The 24,025-nt window shown below is 35.0% G+C and overlaps 1 protein-coding gene across 5 annotated transcripts in view; it reads left to right on the top strand.

The window, feature by feature from the left end:
• The window catches only part of COP1 (COP1 E3 ubiquitin ligase), a 245,207-nt gene that overhangs the window by 76,460 nt on the left and 144,722 nt on the right, over positions 1 to 24,025 (top strand). For all 5 annotated transcript variants that reach the window (XM_041753668.1, XM_041753662.1, XM_041753655.1 and 2 more), the window contains one exon: positions 9,430 to 9,487. In XM_041753668.1, the coding sequence (XP_041609602.1) occupies positions 9,430 to 9,487 (58 nt within the window). The remainder of the gene's footprint in view (positions 1 to 9,429; positions 9,488 to 24,025) is intronic.

The following is a 24,025-nucleotide window of genomic DNA, read 5'->3' as shown; positions in this document are numbered from 1 at the left end:
TTAATTTTTATATGAGCATTTATACAAATTGGGACTTTAGTATCCAACCTTAAAACAGAAACTTATCAGTCAGGCTTCATTGGAATATGGTTAGGGGGTAAGTGTGTGATAAAATCAGTTAAAAATTTTTTTAAACACTTTTAATCCTTTATCCATGACAAATTTCTCTTCTTAGAATTAGTTAAAGCTGAAGTTTGCTGTTCTCAGGACCTCTTTCATTCTGCTTTAGATTGTGAGGAGGAAAGTTTCCATGATACACAGTGAGCTGTAATTTATACTTTATTGTTGCAAAGCTGTGTGTCAAATGATGAGTGAATTAGAGAATGGTGGGCAAGTATAGTCTTTTTTACTTGTTGCCAAATTGGATTGGTCCTTTTATGTGATAGTACAATTAAGAACATATATCTTCTTCTTTTTTTTTAATATTTTATTTATTTGAGAGAGAGAGAAAGAGAGAGGCAGAGACACAGGCAGAGGGAGAAAAGCATGGTCAATGCAGGGAGCCTGACGTGGGACTCGATCCTGGGTCTCCAGGATCACACCCCAGGCTGCAGGTGGTATTAAACTGCTGCGCCACCAGGGCTGCCCAAGAACATACATCTTAATCTGTTCTTTAGAGGATTATTAATATGTAATATTAATATAATTATATTTATATAGAGATATTAATTTTTAACTTTTTAGTTCATACTTTACTAAAATGATACATTTTTGTTGTGATTTTTCTTTTCTTGACAATGACAGTGATTTTTAGGTTAAAACATTCTTAGACCAAAAATCTAATATCTAAAATCTAGATTTTAAGTCTTTTCTAAAGCCATTATCCGTAATTATGCTTCTAAATTTTTAAATGCTTTTTCTCATTGATGTTTTCGATCTTAGAAATAATTGTCTCATAATTGCTTTATTCTTTGTTTTTAAGCAAGTGTTTCAGAATCATCAATTATTAGTCTCTTACCTCTGTGTTTTCAGAATTTCATAGAACTTAGTTCGGAGATAATGTATTAGTTTAAGCTTCTCTATCTGCTTAGGGTGGGTATGCTTTAATGTGATCCAGATAGTTACTGGAGTTAAATTTGCAGAATAACTTTTGTTTTTTTATGATAAAATAGTAAGTAAATAAAATATAAATACAGTAAATAAAATTTTCTGATCTAGACTCTTCAGTCTTTATTTTTTTTTTTTTTTTTTTTTTTTTTATTATCTATTTATGACAGTCACACAGAGAGAGGCAGAGACAAGGCAGAGACACAGGCAGAGGGAGAAGCAGGCTCCATGCACCGGGAGCCCGACGTGGGACTCGATCCCGGGTCTCCAGGATCGCGCCCCGGGCCAAAGGCAGGCGCCAAACCGCTGCGCCACCCAGGGATCCCTAGACTCTTCAGTCTTTAAAATGCTCTTATCCATAAGAGATTTCCTATTGATCATAAATTTAAATTTTTTTTTTTTTTTTTTTTTTTTTACTTCATATAAGAATTTTATTTTATTTATGATAGTCACAGAGAGAGAGAGAGAGAGGCAGAGACACAGGCAGAGGGAGGAGAAGCAGGCTCCATGCACCGGGAGCCCGACGTGGGATTCGATCCCGGGTCTCCAGGATCGCGCCCTGGGCCAAAGGCAGGCGCCAAACCGCTGCGCCACCCAGGGATCCCTAAATTTAATTTTTTAAAAAAGATTTTATTTATTTATTCATGAGAGACAGAGAGAGAGAGAGAGAGAGAGGCAGAGACACAGGCAGAGGGAGAAGCAGGCTCCATGCAGGGAGCCTGACGTGGGACTCGATCCCGGGTCTTCAGGATCCCGCCCTGGGCTGAAGGCGGCGCTAAACCGCTGAGCCACCAGGGCTGCCAATTTAACTAATTTTTAAGTCACATTTATGTTTTTAAAATTTGAATTGTTTATTAAGGTTTTCTGTGGTATAAAAGATAAATGTGAATAGAAAAGACTTTTATGGAAGACACTTTTATCTTTAATTACTTTTATCAGATATTTTTGAGTCTTCCCTTTCATTTGTGCTTCTGTTGACAAAGTCCAGTTGAACCAATAGGTAGATATAATAGGTGGGAAAAGCAAAGGGTCACTTTATCGATGCTAGAATTATTTATTATTAAGAATATATACATAGAGTAGTTAGTTAATACCTTGTGAATTTATATATTTTATAATTTGAGTAAATTAATGAAATTAAAAGAATTTGATATTTCATAATGGCTCTGAACTAGATTATGAAATTCTTCTTTAGTTCACCTGCATCAGTGAGCAATTATATTTATGTATGCAGTTATATTTACCTTCAGTCATAAAAAATGTGTGTGGTAGTGGATGGTAGTTTTGGATGGCTCTTTGGTATAGTAGATGAAAATGGACCCATATTCCTTATTCTTTTTTTTTTTTTTTAATTTTAAAATTTATTTATTTATTTGAGGTGGAGGGGAGGGGCAGAGGGAGAGAGAATCCGAGGCTGACTCCACTCTTGAGTGTAGAGCCCCACATGGGGCTAGATCTCATGACCCTGAAATCATGACCTCAGCCCAAACCACAGGTCAGATGCTTAACTGACTGTGCCACCCAGGCACCCCCATCCCCCACATTTCTTATTTTTCATATTTGGTCTTTGACTGGCTTATGATCCAGTGTTAATGGATCTTTCCTTATCTATTAAGGAAAGGTAATTTCCTATAAAGGAAATTATCTAGGAAAGTAAGGAAAGCTTACTATTAAGCTTAAGTTCTTAGTACTTTTTGGTATTTATTATTTAGTTCAATTGCTTTATTTTATTTGGGGAGATAACTTTTTTTTTTTTTTTAAGATTTTATTTATTTATTCATGAGAGATGTAGAGAGAGAGGTAGAGACATAGGCAGAGGGAGAAGCAGGCTCTCTGTGAGGGAGCCCAGTGTGGGACTCAATCCCAGGACCCCAGGATCATGCCCAGAGCTGAAGGCAGATACTCAACCACTGAGCCACTCAGGTGTCCTGATAACTTTTTTAAAATATAGGAATCAAAGTGTGTTTTTTAACAAGATTTTATTTATGTTTGTTTGTTTATTAGAGAGCTCATGAGTGTGGCGAGGGGCAAAGGGAGAGAATCTCAAGCAGACTAGGTGCTGAGCACAGAGCCTGACACAAGGTTTAATCCCATGACCCTGAAACGATGACTTGAGCCTAAATCAGGAGCCTGTTGCTTAACCAGTTGAGCCACCCAGGCGCCCCAGGAATGAAAATATTTTTATGGTCAAATCTAACTCTAATCCTTACAAATATGTCTCTAATTTATTATATATTTTAAACAAATCTTTCTACATTAACCTAAGGAGTTTTAATTTAGCCTTTAATTTCTTTGTTCAACAATGGAATTGTAACAATACATGAAATTCTCCACACTTAGGCTGATACTTTATTTCATATCTCCAAGGTTAGATTTTAAGAAATCTCTACTATACCTGCATTGAGGGCTTTTGAGTATAAATGATGTGTTGTCATTTTTTAATGGTTTACCTATTGATGTGGGAGAAGTAGTAAAACCAGTTGATTGTTTTATTGTTCGAAGTACTAGGGAGTTACTTGCCTTATCCTGACACTATACTATGCAAAGGAGTTGCAATTAAAGTCATAGGAGATGGAGTACAATGAAGAATATTACAGAATTTTCAACATGAACTAAAACAAAACACAAAACACCGAAAAACTTCCTTGGCAGTAATGTAGTGGGTAGTCTTCATATATTTGCAGTTTCTCATTAAATTTGTAGGTAGTAGAGAAATAGCAAGTTATGAAAACCTTTTCTGAAAATTAGCCAGTTTTGGAGAGCGTATAAGACATGTATGAAACCCTGTTATAGGCACTGGGCATACAGTTGTGATTATGACAGACCCTATAACCCTGCTCTCTTGGTTACATCACTTTAGGATGAAAAATAAGTTTGCTGACTAATTATTCTGCTTAAAATATGTAAAGAAGACTTGGTTCCAAAAACATAAAATAACCAAAATGCTTTTAACTCCGAAACTTTGTTATTTGCATTTGATTTATAGGCATTTCAGGATTTTTAAAAAACCCTTTTGGGTTCTTGTCATAAAGTATAATTTGTCACCACTTGATGATATTGCAGTCCATTCCAGTTTTCAAATCTAAGGTGCGAATATGCCAAATTCTGATGTTTAGAAGTATTAACCAAGACTCTTGATTTTAATTTTTGAACCCTCCCCCAAATCTCATCATTAGGTCTGAGGTGGAGCCCAGATCGATTTATTTATTTATTTATTTATTTATTTATTTATTTATTTATTTATTTATTTATTTAATTGATTGATTTATTCATGAGAGACACACACAGAGAGAAGCAGGCTCCATGAAGGGAGCCTGACATGGGACTTGATCCTGGGTCTCCAGGATCAGGCCCTGGTTGAAGGTGGCGCTAAACCGCTGAGCCATCCGGGCTGCCCTGGAGCCCAGATTTAAATGCATGTTTGTTTTTTTTTAAAGATTCTATTTATTTATTCATGAGAGACACACAGAGGGAAAGAGGCAGAGACACAGGCAGAGGGAGAAGCAGGCCCCATGCAGGGAGCTGGGTCTCCAGGAAACACCCTGGGCCAAAGGTGGCGCTAAACCGCTTAGCCCCCCCCGCCCCCCCGTGGGGGGCTGCCCTAAAGGCAAGTTTGGGGGATCATACTTGAAAAATATCTAAACATTGGGGATGCCTGGGTTTGCTCAGGGGTTGAGAGACTGCCTTTGGTTCAGGGTGTGATCCCGGGGATCCTGGGATTGAGTCCTGCCTTGAGCTGCCCCACAGGGAGTCTCCTTCTCCCTCTGCCTTTGTCTCTGCCTCTCTCTCTGTGTCTCTCATGAATAAATAATTAAAATCTTTGAAAAAAATATGTAAACATTGGTTTAGCAGGTAGTGAATATGTCTGTATTATTGAGATGTATCTAGGTAAATCTTTAAATCCGGTATGATTTTTTCATAAGAGAAAGCTCAAATAGTCACTGCTAAAGTTTTATATCTTTAGCTTATTTTGTCTTTTATAAAGACTTCTATTTTACTCTCAACTTTGTAAAGTTACATATCCTTCTATAGTATCTTAGAAACACCCGAAATCAGGTTTCTTGGCTTGGGAGAGCCAGGAAAGTTAAAAATTAGTCTTTGGGTGGGAAGCAAATTGTTGATATATATACCTATCATTCCTTGTTGATTCCATTCATATTGTGATTATATCCTCTTGGTTTTTGTCTTTTTGGGTTAGTCATAGAGGGAACTTTTTACCTCTTTGTTATTGTGGTTATACCTTGATTGTGAGAGGTCTGGGATGGGGGAGGCTGGGATTGAAGGAATACATGGTAACCTTGTTTTAGATATAGGATAATTAAATACAAACATAAAATTATATGTGCTGTTAACCATTTTTCATTTCTGCTATTTATTGTGTCTCCCCTACTCAAGTCCTAGCATACTTTGCTCATTCTCCAGATCCTCTACCTTTGAATCTTCTGTTACTGTTTTTGGAATGCTTTTTCTGCTTTCTTTACTTAATTTTAAAGTCTTTTCTAAGATTATTTCAGATAACTGAGTTTTTGGAATACTAAGATTTGTGGAACCTGTATCATCTTACAATTAAAAATTCTGCTTTCTCCTGTGAATTATAAGTAAATTGGAAACTATTTGCCCTCACTGGAAGGTAGTAGTAGAATATAAAGTGGTCAAACACAGCACTTAACATAATAAATTGGGACTTTTACTCGTTGTGGAGGCAGATCATTCTTGTCAGTTTTATTCTTTGAGCTTATTCTTTTGTTTTTGAAATTCTACCAACTAGAATTCCAGATGCAGCAAAGAAATAGATTCAGATCTCTTCTTTCAGACCCTTTTCCATTATATATGCAATTACATTTGCCAGCATTAAGTTTCTCCCTGAGGAAAATGCTCTTATAAAGAAAATGTTAAAATCAGTTGCCTTTTTGCTTTTCCTTTTCAACTTTAGGAATAATTATGGAATTGCAGAATTTTAAAAGGCAACAAAAACATTTGGTTCATACAGTCCCCCTATGCACTATATAACTACACCCAACCATCTACGATTAAAAAAGGATACTTTGTAAAGTATTTGAGAAATGTTTTCCTGAAGTTCTGAAGTACTCTAATAACTTCAGTTCCTTGAAGAACAAACTTCTTTGTTTGTTTTCAAATTCTTGGAAAAGAATTTCTTCATTTTCCTAGAGGCCATAGATGTGTACTCTGTAGCCTAATATTTTTACTATTCAAGTTTCATTTCTCAAGTAAATCCAAGCTGAATGATATGTAGGGTCCTATAACTTTTTTTGAAAACCTTTGGAAGTTTTCAATATTTAGTGTTCTGTCTCCCCGCACCCCAATAGTTATTTTAAAATAACAACGGAGGAGTAAGAGACAGTTCAGCATAGTCAAGCATGTTAATATTTTTTTTTTTTTTAAGCATGTTAATATTTTAACATTGAATGCTCATAGTGAAATGATAACAAATTTGTTCACAACACATTTTACTTTCAAATAAGTCATAAAGTATGTGATTTTTAGAGCAGGTACTAGGAATTGAAGTTTTATATAATCTTTTTGAGCCTGATATTTTTAAAAGCTAAACTGTATTGGTAGAAAGGCTATTGTAGTCACCAGTGTTTATTTATACAAAATTTGTTGTAAAATATCATGGTGAAGTTCTTGCAAATACCGAGATGAGAAATAGTATTTCTCTCTTTGTAAGGATTCTGAGACAGTGTATTAGAAAAGAATTCCTGTTAATTTTCGTTGGAATTTGCATCAAAATCAAGAAATTACTACTTAGAGAACTGTATTTATTCATAAATGTTGTTAACTATTAGGGTGATATCTATGCATTAGATACTATTTTGTAATTTATACGTGTGCTGTCTCATATAACCCTTAGAACAAATACTGTGCAATAGGTTTTTTTAATCCTCTTCATTGTACAGATGAGAGAAATATATCCTAGAGATGAGGTAATTTGCCCAATGTCACAAGATTAGTGGCATAACCACTATCTAAATGCAAGCATCCTTACTCTAGAGCTCATTAAACCTTGGGAGGTGAAAGAGTTTTGGAAGTCATCATAGAATTGAGAATAAAACATTGAAAAGAAGATAAATAGAAACTTGATTCAGAAGTCGGAGGGCATTGATACTCTTCAAGAAGAAAGAAACATATCATTCTGGCAGTCTCACATAAGAATTCTGGAGTTAATACTGCCTGGGTTCAAATTTTCAACTATATAACTTATCAGCAGTTTAATCTTAGGCAAGTTTATTATTAACTTTTGTATACTTCAGTTTTCTCAGTTGTAAAATAAAGATAATACCTATCTTCACTGATTAAATGTGATAATACATTTTAAAAAGTAAGAATGATGTCTAGCACATAAGCACTCAATAGATGTTAGCTGCTGCTGCTGCTATTAGTAGTCAGATGTGTCATATTGATAATGGATGATTTATTTGAATAGTTAAAGGATTGGTAGAATCAGAAAAGAAAAACAAACATGAAGACTGATTTCTGGTATATCTGGAAGTATCTGCACAAGTGGGACCCACAAGAGTTTTGGTTGTTTAGTAAATGAGGATTTACTATGAATTTGGAATTCAATGCTTCATTTCTTATATAAAAGAAATATGATTTCTCTGATGTAGCAGAGAAAAACCTCTGTGTTAAGTAGCAGAAATCATTAATTTGAGAAAAGTAATTATTTCTTTAGTGTTTATAATATTAGGGATTATTGCTGTGGTAGAAAGGAAATAAAATAGTATTATTTTTAGAAATTAAATCTATATTTGATTATAATTATTAAAATTTATAAGTTAAATTATTTTCAGGTTACATGTTGCATAGCATGCTTTGTTTGGGGGAACTGTTTAATAATTTTATGTAGAATATTGCACAGGAACAGGCTTTGGCTCTTGCCCCATATAATTTGTTAAATGTGCAGATTTAGTTTTCTCTGCCTTAAATTCGTGCTAATGAAAGAACAAATGAATATTAGTCTAATTTCATGTGTGTACATAGCAGTTTTTTGGTTCATTCAGTTCCCTTATTTATTTAAAACTCTTTTTTTTAATGTTCAACCTTAAATGATTTTTTAAAAAAAGATGTTATTTATGTATGAGAGAGAGAGCGAGCGCATGTGAACAAGGGTGGGGAGGGACAGAGGCAGAGGGAGAAGGAGAAGAAAAAGACTCCCTACTTCAGGGAGCCCGACTTGAGGCTTGATCCCAGGACCCTGGGATCATGAACTGAGCTGAAGGCAGACACTTAACCCACTGAGTCAACCAGGTACCCTTAATGTTCACCCTTAAATGATCTTAATATATTGTAGTTTGCTCACAGAATATAAAATTCTTTATAATTTAATTTTCTCAGATATCTACTGATAATTTAAATATGAACCCGTCTTTTTCAAATAAAAGCCCAATATGGAAAGGTAGTCACGTATTTTTACCAAGAATGAACCACTGATTTCTTTAAGCTACCTATTCATTATGGATATAGCTAATATGTGAAATTGATTTCCTAGTCTGCCTTTTCATTATGAAATATACCTTTGCTTTTGGAGGCAAATGACTTGAGTGAGAGAGTGAGAGTAGTTATGTGACATATAATTGTACAGCTGTGACTTTCCTTTGTAATTTGGGTTAATGCTGCATAGTTTCAGAGATTTTTTTAGTATTAGATAGGAAAATGCACAGAAGTTAACAACTAAATGAAAACCAATGTAGAGAGCAGATTATGTGTTTGAGCAGGTGGAGAAAACTAGTGTTATAGGTATTGGATTCTGAAAAAAAGATTATTGGTATTTTAACATTTATTCTATTCCTTTGGTAATTTTCTTTCACATGAGATGATTATCATAATATTTTGGACCTGAAAGGGACTCTAGATAATCTAGAGATAATTAGTCCCCACTCATCTCACTTTGCAGATGAGGGAATGGAGTGATTATAAAGTATGTGTCTGAGGACACATAGCTCTTCAGTGCCATAACAAGATCTCTTAACTATAAATTTAATTGCTTGCTTGTGCTCTTTTCCTAATACTCTTAAGTCCTTTGTTCCTTAAATAATCTTCCAGACGGCTTATTAACCTGTCTGAAAATGAAATCGGAGCAAATACATTTCTATATACACCTGTTTTGTGATTATTTCCTACTGATATTCTTTCATGGTGTGTTTAAGGTGGTGGATGAAGAATTTGTAAATTTTTAAAATGTTTGCTGTTTTTTGTTTATGAGTTATGTGTTTATTTGATATCTAACTTACTGACAATAAATATTTTCTTTGCTTAGAAATTAGAAATACTGGATTTGGATATGATATGTTTCGGATTTACCTTTTCTGTTGCTAGAATAACATGAACACTGAATCATATTTTTCTCTCTTCATTTTGCAGTAATATTATTGATTCCACAGAATACAGCCAACCTCCTGGTTTCAGTGGCAGTTCTCAGGTAAATAATATATTTAGCAGTATGTTTTTGTGTTACACTGAACATAATCACCTGAGTTTTAAAATCATTGATTAGTCTGCTGGAATGTTCTGTCATAAACATGACTATTTTTGAATGCTGTGGCATGGATTAGGAGTTTGATAGTTCTTTTTTTTTTTTTTTTTTTAAGATTTTATTTATTTATTCATGAGAGACACACAGAGAGGCAGAGACATAGGCAGAGGGAGAAGCAGGCTCCATGCAGGGAGCCTGACATGGGACTCAACCGGGGTCTCCAGGATCACACCCTGGGCTGAAGGCGGCGCCAAACCGCTGAGCCACTGGGGCTGCCTGGACTCGGATAGTTCTGATGCATAAGCAGCTATTTATGTGGTCATCAGTGATGAATTAAAAAAAATTTTTAAGTACTAGTAACATCAGACCTTGAAGGGAAGGAAATACTGTAAGATGAAATTATGAATAATCAGCACATTATTTTTTCGCAGGGATGTTTATAATCTATTTATGAATTACTCATTGTTATGTTGACATGTTAAGCTTTTTTTTATGGGAAGTAAACTACAGATTTGAGTAAAATACACTTCAGCTTCACTTCTCTTCTAATTAATTGTATGATTGTTTTGGCTTTTATTCCCATCTGTAATTCGGGGATGCTGATAATTTGTCAAATCTAATTTTGAGGCTGGGCCTTTTGTTTTCTTAACTTTTTATATTGAAATAATTTTAGAATTAGTTAAAAGTAACCAAAATGGTAAAAGCAATTCCTTTGTATCCTTTATCTGGATTGTCCAAATGTTAACATTTGATCACATTTATTTGTTCATTCTCATTCTGTCTTTTGCTTAAATACACATAAATTTTCTTTTCTAGATTGAGTTAGGTACAGACATACTGATTCTTTACCTCTAAAAACTTTAGTGTATATTTCCTTAAAAATAAAGGTATTGCCTCATATAATCATAACTTTAAAATTAAAAAAGTTAACATGGGTAATATAGTACTATTGTCTAATCCCTGTAAAATTTAGCAATAGTCCTAATATTATCCTTCATAGTAAAAGGGAAACCATGAGATATTTTTATAAATGTTCATTTATATATTCACTTTATGTGTAGTGTGGTTATTTTTATCAAAGTAAAAAGAAAATCCTTTTAGATCTTTTGGAGCTTTTGTTTGTGTTTTTCTTTTCCCACTGCTTAGATGATTACTTCTGTTACTTTCATGGTTAGTTGGAATAACTACTCTGAACATCGTGTGTTATCTTCATATGCATGCATGTATTTGGCCTGTTTTTTTTTTTTTAATAGTAATTTCACAGGTTGCTTTGTAGCTATTACTGAACAACCATGAAAACATCAGATCATCTTGTTTTTATAAGACATATAGAATATATCAGGAGAAATTTTTAAAGCATTAAGTTGAAGCATATCTTAAAAACTTGAGAGGGAAAGGCAGTCTTTGAATCTGGAAACAGGCTTTGCATTCATAGCTGGACCTTGATGTTCTTTTGAGTATAATCTCACAAAATATCAGCATCAGATACATCCACCCTGTGACTGTGATGAAGTGAGACAACAAGTAAGGTCACTTTATAAACTGCCTAACTAAGCACAAACAAAAACAAAATCACTGTGCAAGCCAGAAAAAAAATACCAGAGGCAATTCTCTCCTAGCTAATATGGACAATTGCTATTGCTTTACTATTTGCAACTTTAGTTTTACTGTAGTCTTTTGTCCTTCTAATTAAGAAGATGCTCAATCGCAGAATTATCTCCACTTCTTGACAGTATCCAATCCAGAGCCCTCCCTCAAACACTGAACATGAACTTGTATCCTGTAAGTTTGTTCTTAACTGAGATACTCTCCCTTACCTGTAGTGTGTTGTATTGTTTGTTGGCAGTGAGCAGTAAATAAAAATTGTTCACCTACAGGTGTGTGTTTCTATTGGGCTTTGGCTGGAGGGCATTGACAGTCTCTTTGTAGAGGAACAAGAAAAGGTTTTTCTATTATTGCCATTTACATCGTATTTATTTGAATTCCTAGCAGTGAACTAGAAACCTGGAAGTTGAATCTGGGTATAAAAGAAAAGTAATAAGAATAGTGTTTTGTTTTCTGTTTCAATTTTTAGAACAGCACTTACTATTATCATGCAATAAAGGAGATTTCTGGTTTAAGATGGTATCCTGAGGCATTCAGTATGTTAGTGTCTCTTCAGGCTTCACTCACAAGAAATCTCATTGATCTATTACTATCCTCACACTGAAAACTTAAAAGAATGTATACAGGATTAAAAAAACACTTAAGAAGGCTTCCTAACATGAAAGTCACAGTGTGCAGAGTCAAGTGTGCCTAAGGATGACATAGGCTGGGTCTTCTGGAAGATTTCAACGTTAGCATCTGCTGGAGGACAGGGAGGTTGTTGAGGAGGAAATCCTTCTAGTATTTATAGGATAAAACTGATAGGACATACTGTGTTGAAGGCCTGCCCTTCATTTCTAGCTGTACTCTTTATAGATAGACCTAATGCATATTGACAGAAAAAGGATTGAAAATAGAGCGCCTGGGTGGCTCAGTGGTTGAGCGTCTGCCTTTGGCTCAGGGCATGGTCCTGGAGTTCCAGTGAGCCGCATTTGGTTCCCTGTGAGGAGCCCGCTTCTCCCTCTGCCTTTGTCTCAGCCTCTTTGTGTCTCTCATGAATAAATAAATAAAATCTTTATTTTAAAAAAAGGATTGAAAATAGAGGAATAGTTGAGGATAAGCCTGGCAAATGTAAGAATACTAAAGAATATAGCAAAAACAAAGAAAGAAAAGTGCATACCAAAATAGGACTCAAGGAGAAAAGTGTAAAAGGCAACATTTTTTACATAAAGAAAAGGTATAGTTCCCCAATGTAGTAATAATTTGTGTGACATAGCATAAGCATTGGAGTTTATATAAGGCAAAAATTGTTATGAAATTTTTAGAAAATTGATTAAAATTTAAACATGCTGGATGAGTTTGAAGTATTCTTAATTCAAGAATGAATTAAAGTAATGGGCATTAGTCATCATTATTTTATACTTACTATTCATGGACATTAAAGAACTTTACATGTATTAATTACTTTAATTCTCCAAGGTTCCCTGTAAGATAAGTACTATTACTATTATTTTTGTTTTATTGAGGAGAAAACTGTGACACAGGAAAGTTAAGGAGCTTGCTCTAGGTAATATAACTAGTAAGAGGAGGGTGCTGAGATTTTACTTAGGCATTATGGTTTCAGAGCCTATGCTTTTAAATACTTATTTATTCAACCAACAGATTTTTTTATTAAAATATTTTATTTATTTATTTGAGAGAGACAGAGGACAAAAGAAGGAGCAGGGAACAGGGAGGATTAGAGGGAAAAGCAGGCTCCTCGGTGCATGTGGGGCTCGATCCCAGGATCTTGAGATCATGACCTGAGCTGAAGGCAGATACTTAAGCATCTGAGCCACCGGATATCCCAAAACCAACAGATTAAAAATTTTTTTATTTATGTATTCATTTTTGAAGAAGTACGTGCTATTTACCAGGTACTATTACAGGCTCTGGGGATACATTATTGAACAAACACAAAAGAAAGATCCCTGTTGTAACCAAACTCGCAGTCTAGTTGGAGAAATACTAATAGTAATAAAAGTGACTCCTTTGAACAAAGTGGAGGTGAGGGAGCAAACCCATGTGAGTATGTATATCTGGAATTTCCATGTTATGAGCAGAGGGTTAATAAGTGAACCCTGAGGTAGGAGCATGCCAGACATAGTTTAGAAGTCCCTTGTGGCTGGAGAGGAATAATCAAGGGGAAGAAAAGTGGAAATGAAATAAAACAACAGAGGCCACTTGTTGCATGACTTTCTTAGGCCATTATAAAGACTTTGTGGATTTTTTTTTTTTTTTTGAGTGAGATCAGTTAAGCTGGGTTTAATAGGTTCTTGTCTCACTTTATGCTTTGCATCAAAGAATATACATTTTTAAGAAAGATTTACCCATTTAGAGTGGCGGGGGGGAGAAGGAAGCAGGGAGTGCAGAAGTGGGAGGGGGAAAGGGAAAATCTCAAGCAAGACCCTCTGGTGAGCGTGGCCCTCCTGTGGGGCTCAGTCTCAGGACTCTGGGATCATGACCTGAGCTGAAACCAAGAGAGTCAGGTGCTTAACTGACTACGCCACTTAGGAGCCTCAAAGGATATACATTATTGATAATAGTCTTGGAGCATTTAGGAAAGTGGAATGATTCTAAAACGGGATAAATGGTATCGTCTACATTTTGTGAATTGGATCCCCAAGTAAATAAATAATTTAGACAGATAATTTGGAAGAGAGTAAACTAAATTTCTCTGTATACCTTTGTGTCCAAGAGTAGTCCCAGATGGTGGTACAATTAAAAAAGTAATGCTAGTGAAAATACTACATGTCAAAAATTTTGAAATGTGGTCAGAATTGTCCTCAAAAATTTGTATTATTAAATGGATACACTTTTAGATGAGAATGAATATAAACGAACTAGACATTCAGCTCAAGAAGCTGGGAGTTTTTTTTTTTTTTTTTTTTAAAGATTTCATTTATTTGAGAGAAGGAGAGAGAAAGCTCACATACATGGCACCAGCTGGAAGAGGGGCAGAGGGAGAGGTAGAGAATCTTATGCATGCTCCGCACCCAGCATGAGCCTAAGGGCGGGGGCTCAGTTTCATGATCTTGAGATCATAATCCCAGCAGAAACTGAGAGTGGACACTTAAATGATGAGCTACCCAGGTCCCCTGAAGCTTAAGATGGTCAGTGAAGAGGGACAAATAAAAAAAGAACACGTATAAAATGTTTCAGTATATAATTGAGATTGACTTATAATATGTAATAGATTAAAATAATTTGGACAGTACTTATGCATACTAGTAAAATAAATCTGAATGAAATACAGAATTTTTAAGATAAATTAAAAATATTGAAAGAGATTGAAGCAGTTATAGAACAATTTGAATAGATCAGTTGCCATAACTATTAATTTAATGTGATTCCATAAACTCAATATATTTTTTTTTAAGATTTAATTTATTTATTCATGAGACACACACACACACACACACACACACAGAAGCAGAGACACAGGCAGACTGAGAAGCAGGCTCCATGCAGGGAGCCTGACATGGGACTCAATCCCGCGTCTCCAGGATCACACCCTGGGCTGAAGGCGGTGCTTAAACTGTTGAGCCTACCCGGGCTGCCCAAAACTCAATAGTTTTTTTAAGAGTGCAGAGGGTGTGACCAACTGACTTTAAAGTTCATTAGTAGGATGAATGATTCAGAGATGTGATAATCACAAGGGTTTTTATCTAATAAATCATTAATATGTCTTCTAGGATTGCTGTAACAAAAGGAGCACAATAAAATTTAAAATCAAACTGGAAGGTAATGAGGTAGAGGTGGTTATGCAGATCAGTGGCGAAAGTGAGGATTTAAGTAAATGGCGTAAATGGTGTTTTGATAGCCAGGAAACTATTTGTGGAAAACCACTTCGTGTGAGCATCTAGATCAGCTAAGCAATGATATAGATAATAATAGGACTCTGGAAATTGAGAAAGAAGCCTGTATTTTACATTAACAGAATTTTAACAATGAACAACATTTAAAAAACTAGGAAAGGTATTTTAAGTATGATAGGCAATTAGTTTGATTGCTTCAAAATAATGAAAGCTTTTTATATCCATTTCATCTTTTTGATAAAAAGAAAAGAAAATGGTAAAAAATGTAAAAGTTTATTTGTAAAAGTTCAAGAAAAAAGAGGTGAAAATTCAAATCATTAGCTCATATATAAAATAATACTTACCTTCCCAAATAATACAAACAAAATATGAAGTAATGTAAGGTTACAAAACAGTCGCCTAATAGATATGGCTCAGGATTTTTCAAAATTGGAAATAATCTTCTGTGCTGTGTGTGGTTGTGTGAGTTTGGGAGAGGGGAAGAGAGTTGGAAGAATATTTGGCAATATATGCATAAGATGTAAGCAAAAATGTGAATTGATCATTATATAGAGATTTATTATAAGAAATGATTCAAAGTACTGGTAAAGATTATATGCCAGTATTATTTGTATAGATAAAAATTCTGCAAAAATAAATACTCCCAATCATAGTAGAATAGCTATGGAACCTATGGTACAGCTGTAGATTTTATTACCTTTTTAATTTTTTTATTATTATTTTAAAAGATCATTCATTCATTCATTATTCATTCATGATAGAGCGAGGCAGAGACAGGCAGAGGGAGAAGCAGGCTCCATGCCAGGAGCCCGATGCGGGACTCAATCCCGGGACTCCAGGATCGCGTCCTGGGCCAAAGGCAGGCGCTAAACCGCTGAGCCACCCAGGGATCCCTATTACCTTTTTTAAAAAAAGATTTATTTATTCTTGAGAGACACAGAGAAAGAGGCGGAGACATAGGCAGAAGGAGAAGCAGGGTCTCCACGGGGAGCTTGATGTGGGACTCAATCTCAGGACCCCAGGATTATGACCTGAGCTAAAGGCAAGAGGGTCAACCACTGAGCCACCCAGGTACCCGTCTCCTTAAAAATCTTAATTGTTCCTCAGTCTTATATTACACTGACATTTTTGAAGAGTATTCAGTTATTTATTTTGTAGAACATCCCTCAATTTGAATTTGTCAGATGTTTTCTTATGATTAGATTCAGATTATCCATTTTAACCAGGAATACTACAGAGATGTTATTGTACCCTTTTTTTTAGTTTCTCATATCTGGGTACATATGATACCTCTTTGCTAAATACTGATGATGTTAACTCGGATCATTTACCTGTCAAATTTCGTTATTGTAAAATTACCATTTTTTCTCATCTGAGATCTTAATAAATCTTAGTGAGAACAGTTATTGGTATGGCTATTGCCCAAATGATAATTTTTAATTCCTTATTATACGTTTTAGCATTTCTACTATAAGTAAGATCTTTCCCTCCTCTTTGTTCATATCCTTATGGGTTCATGGATTTGTAATTCATTCTGTTAATCATTTTGAAACTTAAGTTGTCCCATATTTGTCTAGTTGGAACTCTTTCAAGTTGATTTCCACATCCTTTTGACATGTTCCTATCATTCTTCAGGTACCTCCTTACATCGTAGACAAAAAGGTGTTCCAGCATCATCTTGTACTTAACTTGCCCCAGTCCTAGAATCAGCCATGTATCCAGGAAACACTATTTCTTTTCTTTTAATGGAGAATGTTATGTAAAAAAACAAGATATGGGTTTTAAGTGTGCTCGTTGCTCTTCCAAGTTTCTGTGCTTGTAGGCCTTCCAAGTGGACAGAACTAGGAGACATATGTATATGTATGTTTATATAATCTATGTTATCTATACAGATATATATATATGCATTAATTACATATTAATCACCTTAAGTGATTAATGAAAGGATCACAAAAGTCAAATAGTTTATGCTTCTGGAACAGCTTGATTAAAGGCACTGGATACCATACAGCCAAGCAGGAGGAGGATACTCATTGAAAGGGATGTGGTGATTTCAGGCCTAGGCTTCTTTGTCCTTCCACACTGGGTCACATAGGAATTGCTTTTTCTCCAGGTTTAGAACTACTACTGGCTTGTGTCATAAGTACCTCATTAATAGGAATCCAAAGATGGCTTATAGGCAGGGTCTCTTATTTTAAGTTAGTCATGTAGGCAGTACATTCTAGTTATGTAACCAGCCTTTAAAGCCTCTACTGAAACCGGGTATGAATCATAAAGCCATTTATTATTACTAAACAATACTGACAGACTAATACATCGCTCTAGAACATCCCACTGACTTATGGTTACAGAATATCATTTATCTTTTTTTAGTGAATATGTTCCATAATGTGGGCAAGAGTCTGGAGATAACCACGTGGGCAGTCCAGACTAGCTGAGATTAATCCATGCTTCTCAGTATATAATAATATTTATACAATCATATATGTATTTCATACATGTATAAAACATAAGCATGTATTAAGCATGTCTTTCTATTTCTGTATCTGCCCATTAGTGGGTGAATGCATAGAAAAGTTGCATGCATACACACACACACACACACACAATAGTAGATTATTCAGCCATAAAAAAAAAAAGAAAATCAGGGTGCCTACATGGCACAGTTGGTTAAGTGTCTGGCTTTGGCTCAGGCAATGATCCCAGGGTCTTGGAACTGAGCTCTGAGTTGCTCTCCTTGCTTAGCAGGGAATCTGTTTCTTCCTCTCTCTTTTCTCTGTCTCTGTCTTTCTCTCTAATAAATCTTTAAAAAAGAAAAAAAGAAAATCTTGGCTACAACATGGATAGACCTATAAGTTATTATGTTAAGTGAAATACTACATCAGATATTTGGTCAATGTGGCCATTTTTCTTTAGGGATAATCTAGATAACACAACACAAGTGATGAGCATTTCCTTTTGATTTTTAGCCATGTTTATTTATATCCTACCTATATATCTAGATCTTTTTTTTTTTTCTAGGTCTTATTCTGAACATGTTCATTCTGATGATTGGCCTTGTAGATTATTTACAGCCAGTTCTATCTGTCCCTTCACTATTAGCATATTTCTTTTTCATTTATATTAATTTTATTTGTAAATTTAGTAATTAATATATAGCGATGGGCTAGGTAATGCATTTTTACCAAGAATTATGAAGCAACCTAATTTTGGATGGATTAGAAAGGAATTGCACTGAAAAAATAAATTAAGGAAAAGCTAAGAGTAAATAGCAAAATGATTGTGAAAAAAGTTGTTATAAAAACTGGAAGGCTCAGTGGTTTAGTGCCTGCCTTCAGCACAGGGCGTGATCCTGGAGTCCCGGGCTCCCGGCATGGAGCCTGCTTCTCCCTCCTCCTGTGTCTCTGCCTCTCTCTCTCTCTTTCTCTCTCTATCATAAATAAATAAATCTTAAAAAAAAAAAAAACTGGAAGGCAAACTGTTTTTGACTGCTTCTTGTATACTCTTGATTTTTGTTATGTAATCATTCTCACGTTTCAAACTAAAATCTTTTCTGTATTTCCATTGAACAGATCACTTTTTATTTATTTATTTTTTAAAGATTTTATTTATTTATTCACGAGAGACAGAGAGGCAGAGACACAGGCAGAGGAAGAAGCAGGCTCCATGCAAGGGAGCCTGATGTGGGACTCGATGCCGGGTCTCCAGGATCACGCCCTGGGCCAAAGGCAGACACTAAACCACTGAGCCATCCAGGGATTCCTCCCTCTCCCTTTTTTAAAGATTTAATTTAGAGCAGATCACTTTTTAAAAAAATCTAGATTCTTCTGCTTAGAATTTATGAAAATTATGTTGGTTTTTAAAAAGGAATATATTTCATGAATATGTAATTTAGAAGCACAATTGCAATTAAAGAAACTCAATGGGCTGAGCTCTTGATGTTAATTACTAGAACATTAATGGTACTTCTTACAAATTCCATCACTCTGCCTCATGTCCAGAGCTTCGCTTCTTTTCTTTTCTTTTTTAAGATTTTTATCTTATTTATTCATGAGAGACAAACAGAGAGAGGCAGAGATAGGCAGAGGGAGGAGCAGGCTCCCCGAGGGGAGATTGACATGGACTCCATCCCAGGACCCAGGATTACCCCCTGAGCCAAAGGCAGATGCTTAAGCTCTGAGCCACCCAGGCGTCCCCAGAGCTACTTTTCTGATAGTTGTGTTTATCAATGAGTTGCCTTTTTAGAATAGTTTTACTGTGCATATATGTAAGCCTGTATTATTTGGTTTAGCTATATGTAGACTTTCTAAAAATGATATTATGAGTAGTTTTTTCCAGAATTGTTTTTTAGACTTTAGTTCCTGAGTTTAGTAGCTGTTTGTTCTAGTTCTATGGGTGTAGTTGATTCATCAGAGTTTCTGTTTTTGACATTAAAGGCATCTTTGTACACATGTCTCCTGATTGTTCAGGTGCAAGAGTTTCCCTAGATATCGTACGTAGGAGAGGAAGTGAGGGTAACAGAGTAGACATATCAATGTTTTTTGTATTCTGAGATATCAAATTCTTTTTAAAGTCTTTTTATTAATTTAAAGCTCCTATCACTGAAGTATATGAATTCTAGTTTCACCACACATCCTTGTCAGTAATTAGTATTATTCAACCTCTAAATGGTTGCCACTTTAGTGTATAGGAATATAAGTTAGTTGTGGTTTTAATTCTTATTTTTCCGACACTCTAAAGCCAGCGTCCTATATTTATTGTCCTTTACTTTATGTGAAATAGCATTTGATGTCTTTTCTAAGTTTTTTATATCAATCTTCTGTTTTTTTACTTGAAGAAACTTATATATGTATATTCAAAGTAGTAATAACTTGTTTCTTAGGTGTTGCAAATGTTGCCAATATCATCCAGTTTGTATCTTCTCTCTAATGATGAATTTTGATCAAGAGTTTCTTAATTGACGTTATTGAATTTGTAACTTTCATAATCAGTGCCCTTTGTATTCCATTTAAGAAATTCTGACCTATTGAGATTATAAACATATCTAGTGTCACAGCACATGCCAGTTTTGTAAATGTCCCATGTATGCTTAAGAAAAATCTGTTTCTCATTGGATACAGCGTTCTATATGTAATTCATTAAATTTTAAAAATTAGATCATATCGATTTCTCTGTTGAGTTGATGAGGTTAATCTTCTGCTCTTTTGGTGGGTTTGTCAATGTCTGTAGGAAGTTTTGCTTTATATATATATTTGAGGCTGTACTATTATATGTATACTAGGTGTACAATTATCACATTGAAACTTTTACACTTCCCGGTGCTATTTCCTGTTCCATTAATGCTTTTCATCTTGAGTCTGTTTTTCCTCCTTTGATTACATTTGCCTAGTGTATTATTTTTCATGGTATTACTTCCAGGTTTTCAGTGTCTTTATGTTTTCAGTGATTTTTTTGGCTGATAGCATACAGTTTATATTTTAAAATTCCTTTCTATCACTAATTTAGTATATTTATTACAATTATTGATATAGTTTCACTGTTTTACTCTTTAATGCTTGCTATTTGTCTCAATTTTTGTGTTTTTCTCTTATGTTTTTACCCCCCTTTTCCTACCATTTTAACGTTTTAAACATTACCTATTCTGTTACTATGCTTTCAGTAGTTATCCTTGAAATTTATCCAAACTTAACACCTAAACAGAATTTAGACCTATTATCATATTTAATTATTTTTTTAATTTTTATTTATTATTTATGATAGTCACACATAGAGGCAGAGACACAGGCAGAGGGAGAAGCAGGCTCCATGCACCGGGAGCCCGATGTGGGATTTGATCCAGGGTCTCCAGGATCGCACCCTGGGCCAAAGGCAGATGCCAAACCGCTGCGCCACCCAGGAATCCCCCTATTATCATATTTAAAAATTTTTTTAAAAATCCAATATAGTTGACATACAATGTTATATTAGTCAAGTGTACAATATAGTGATTGAGTAATTTTATACATTACTCAGTGTTTATTGTGATAAGTATAGTCTTAATCCCCTTTACTTATCTCATACACCTCCCTATCTTTTTTTTTTTTTAAAGATTTATTTATTTATTCATTTGAGAGAGAGGGAGAGAGGCAGAGACCTAGGTAAAGGGAGAAGCAGGCTCCATGCAGGAGCCCAATGCAGGACTCGATCCTGGGACTCCGGCATCAATGCCCTGAGCTGAAGGCAGACACTCAACCACTGAGCCACCCAAGCGTCCCTATATCTCCCTATCTACCCCCCCTTTAGTAGCCATCTGTTTGTTCTCTGTTAAGAGTGTTTGTCTCTTTTTCTTTGCTCCTTTGTTTTGTTTCTTAAATTCTACATATGAGGGAAATTATATGACATTTGCCTTTTTCTGACTTAGCATGTACTATCTGGATCCATCCATGTTGTTGAAAATGGCAAGATTTTGTTCTTTTTCATGGCTAAGTAATATTCCCTCCTCTGTGCCTATGCGTGTGCACATGCATGCGTGTACACATGTGTGCTTGACATCTTTATCCATTCTACTGTGTGTGTCTCTGTGTATGTGACTTCTTTATCCATTCATTTATCAGTGGACGCTGGGGCTGCTTCCATAGTTCAGCTATTCAGATAATATTGTGGTAAACCTACTTGTATCTTTTTGAATTAGTATCTTCATATTGTTTGGGTAAATCCATAGGAGAGGAATTACTGGATCATATTGCGGTTCTATTTTTAATTCTGTGACATTCTGTTTTCCACAGTGGCAGTTTTCATTCCCACTAACTGTGTACAAGGGTTCCTTATTCTCTTGTCAACACTTGTTGTTTTTTGTGTTTTTTTTTACTTTAGCCATTCTGACAGTTGTGAGGTGATATCTCATTGTGGTTTTCATTTATATTTCCTTGATGATCAGTGATGTTGAACATATTTTCATTAGATTTAACACCTTAGGGATCCCTGGGTGGCGCAGCGGTTTGGCGCCTGCCTTTGGCCCAGGGCGCGATCCTGGAGACCCGGGATCGAATCCCACATCAGGCTCCCAGTGCATGGAGCCTGCTTCTCCCTCTGCCTGTGTCTCTGCCTCTCTCTCTCTCTCTGTGACTATCATAAATAAATAAAAATTAAAAAAAAAAAAAAAGATTTAACACCTTAATTACTTTCCTGAATAATGTAAGTGCTCCAGAATTGAGACTTTTTTCACTCTTCTGATTTACATGCTTTTTTTTGGTGTATTTACTCTGTCTTATTCTTAAGGCCCGTAATTTTAATATTCTAATTAATGTTAAAAACAATGTTTAAAATACTTAAAATTACTTATTTGGTTAGACTTTTCTTCTTTTCATTTTGTGTCTCAGGCCTTCTGGTTTCAATACTGAATTTTTTAAGCACATGATTTCACACTTTTTTTTAAAAGAAATGGATTATAGGCAGCAGTCTTTGTTTTCATTCACATGAAAAAAATGTTTATTTTGTTGCTGGATAGTTTTGTCAGGATTTGAATTTTAGATTGGAATTGTTTTCTCTCCATTTTTTGAGCATAACCAAAGTTCACTCCCCTAGCCTCTTTTATTGCTGTTAACTATTTTAGTTGTTGGTCCTGTCAGGTAAGTTATCTTTTCTGTCTGATTGTTTTTAGTCTCTGTTTCAAATTTTCTGTCCTTTTTTCTTTTATCCTTAGTTCTGGTTAATTCCTTTAGATTTATCTTCTGGCTCACAGATTTACTTTTCAGCCTCTAAATCTCAGTTTTAGTGTTTTTTTCCTTTTATAGGTATTTGTACATTTAAGTATTGTTCCTTTTGTCTTTGCCCTCCTCTGCATCATTATATTTTCTTTAATATCACCTCTCTGATTCAGCTTCCTCTTTGGTTGTATGTCTCTTATGCCTTCTAAAGTTGTCTTATTTATTTTCTTGTGATCCAAGCAGTGCTTTAAAATACGCTTTTTATCTACTATCTTGTTTTTTATTTAAGATTTTATTTATTTATTCATGAGAGACACAGAGAGAGAGACAGATCCAGGATCACGCCCTGGGCTGAAAGCGGCACTAAACTGCTGAGCTACCTGGGCTGCCCTCTACCATCTAGTTTTAGCAAGGGTCACTTTACAGTGTTTTATTCAAGGTAGTAGTACCTTAATATTTATTACTTAAATACATTTGCAGTTGTATAGTTATGGTTAACTTGTGTCATCTCAAGTTCTGGTTACCTGTCTCATCTTTGTGTCTGTGTGCCTCGAGCGTAATCATAGATGATAACCATTTGTAAAAAGAATGGTCTTATCCTTTGATTTAACATGGCTTCAGCATATTATATATTGAGGATCATAGGTTTTTGTTTTTCATAGATTTACATGCCAATTTTAGGTTTTTTGCCAATTTACATACCAATTTCAGGTATTTCAGGTTTGCTGGCTTTATATATATCTGATTTAGTTATTCTGATCTTCTAATGTGTATGTCAGACTAGTCTATACATGTTTCACATTACTGCCCCTTAATTAATTAATTATTAATTAATTCATATTACTGCCCCTAATTAATTAAGTTTTAAAAATATATTATTTATTTATTCATGACAGACACAGAGAGAGGCAGAGACACAGGCAGAGGGAGAAGCAGGCAGAGGGAGGAGCAGACTCCATGCAGGGAGGCCGACTTGGGACTCGATCCTGGGTCTCTAGGATCACACCCCGGGCCGAAGGCGATGCTAAACCCCTGGGCCACTGGAGCCGCCCTGCCCCTTAATTTAGTAATCAGTATTAACTTAAATATATACTCTGACAATCAAGTACTGTTTCTGTTATTCAAGGAGTCCATATAAGGGTGGTGAAAAAGTAGTTTTCTTTTGAACATTGTTTTCTAACAATTTATCTTAAAATCCTCAAAATTGTAAATTTGGCATGATGGTTCTAATGATTTCTGTTTTCATTTAATTTGGAGAGTTGAAAGAGGTTTCCTATTTCATTCTTATAAAATTGGCCTTTAGAGCCTATTTGCATATTTTATTTTATTTTATTTTTTGGCTAGAAGGCTTGAGCTTT

The sequence above is a fragment of the Vulpes lagopus genome, chromosome 1 (genome assembly GCF_018345385.1).
Source record: "Vulpes lagopus strain Blue_001 chromosome 1, ASM1834538v1, whole genome shotgun sequence".
Lineage (NCBI taxonomy): Eukaryota > Metazoa > Chordata > Mammalia > Carnivora > Canidae > Vulpes > Vulpes lagopus.
This window is presented reverse-complemented; position numbering and strand designations above follow the sequence as displayed.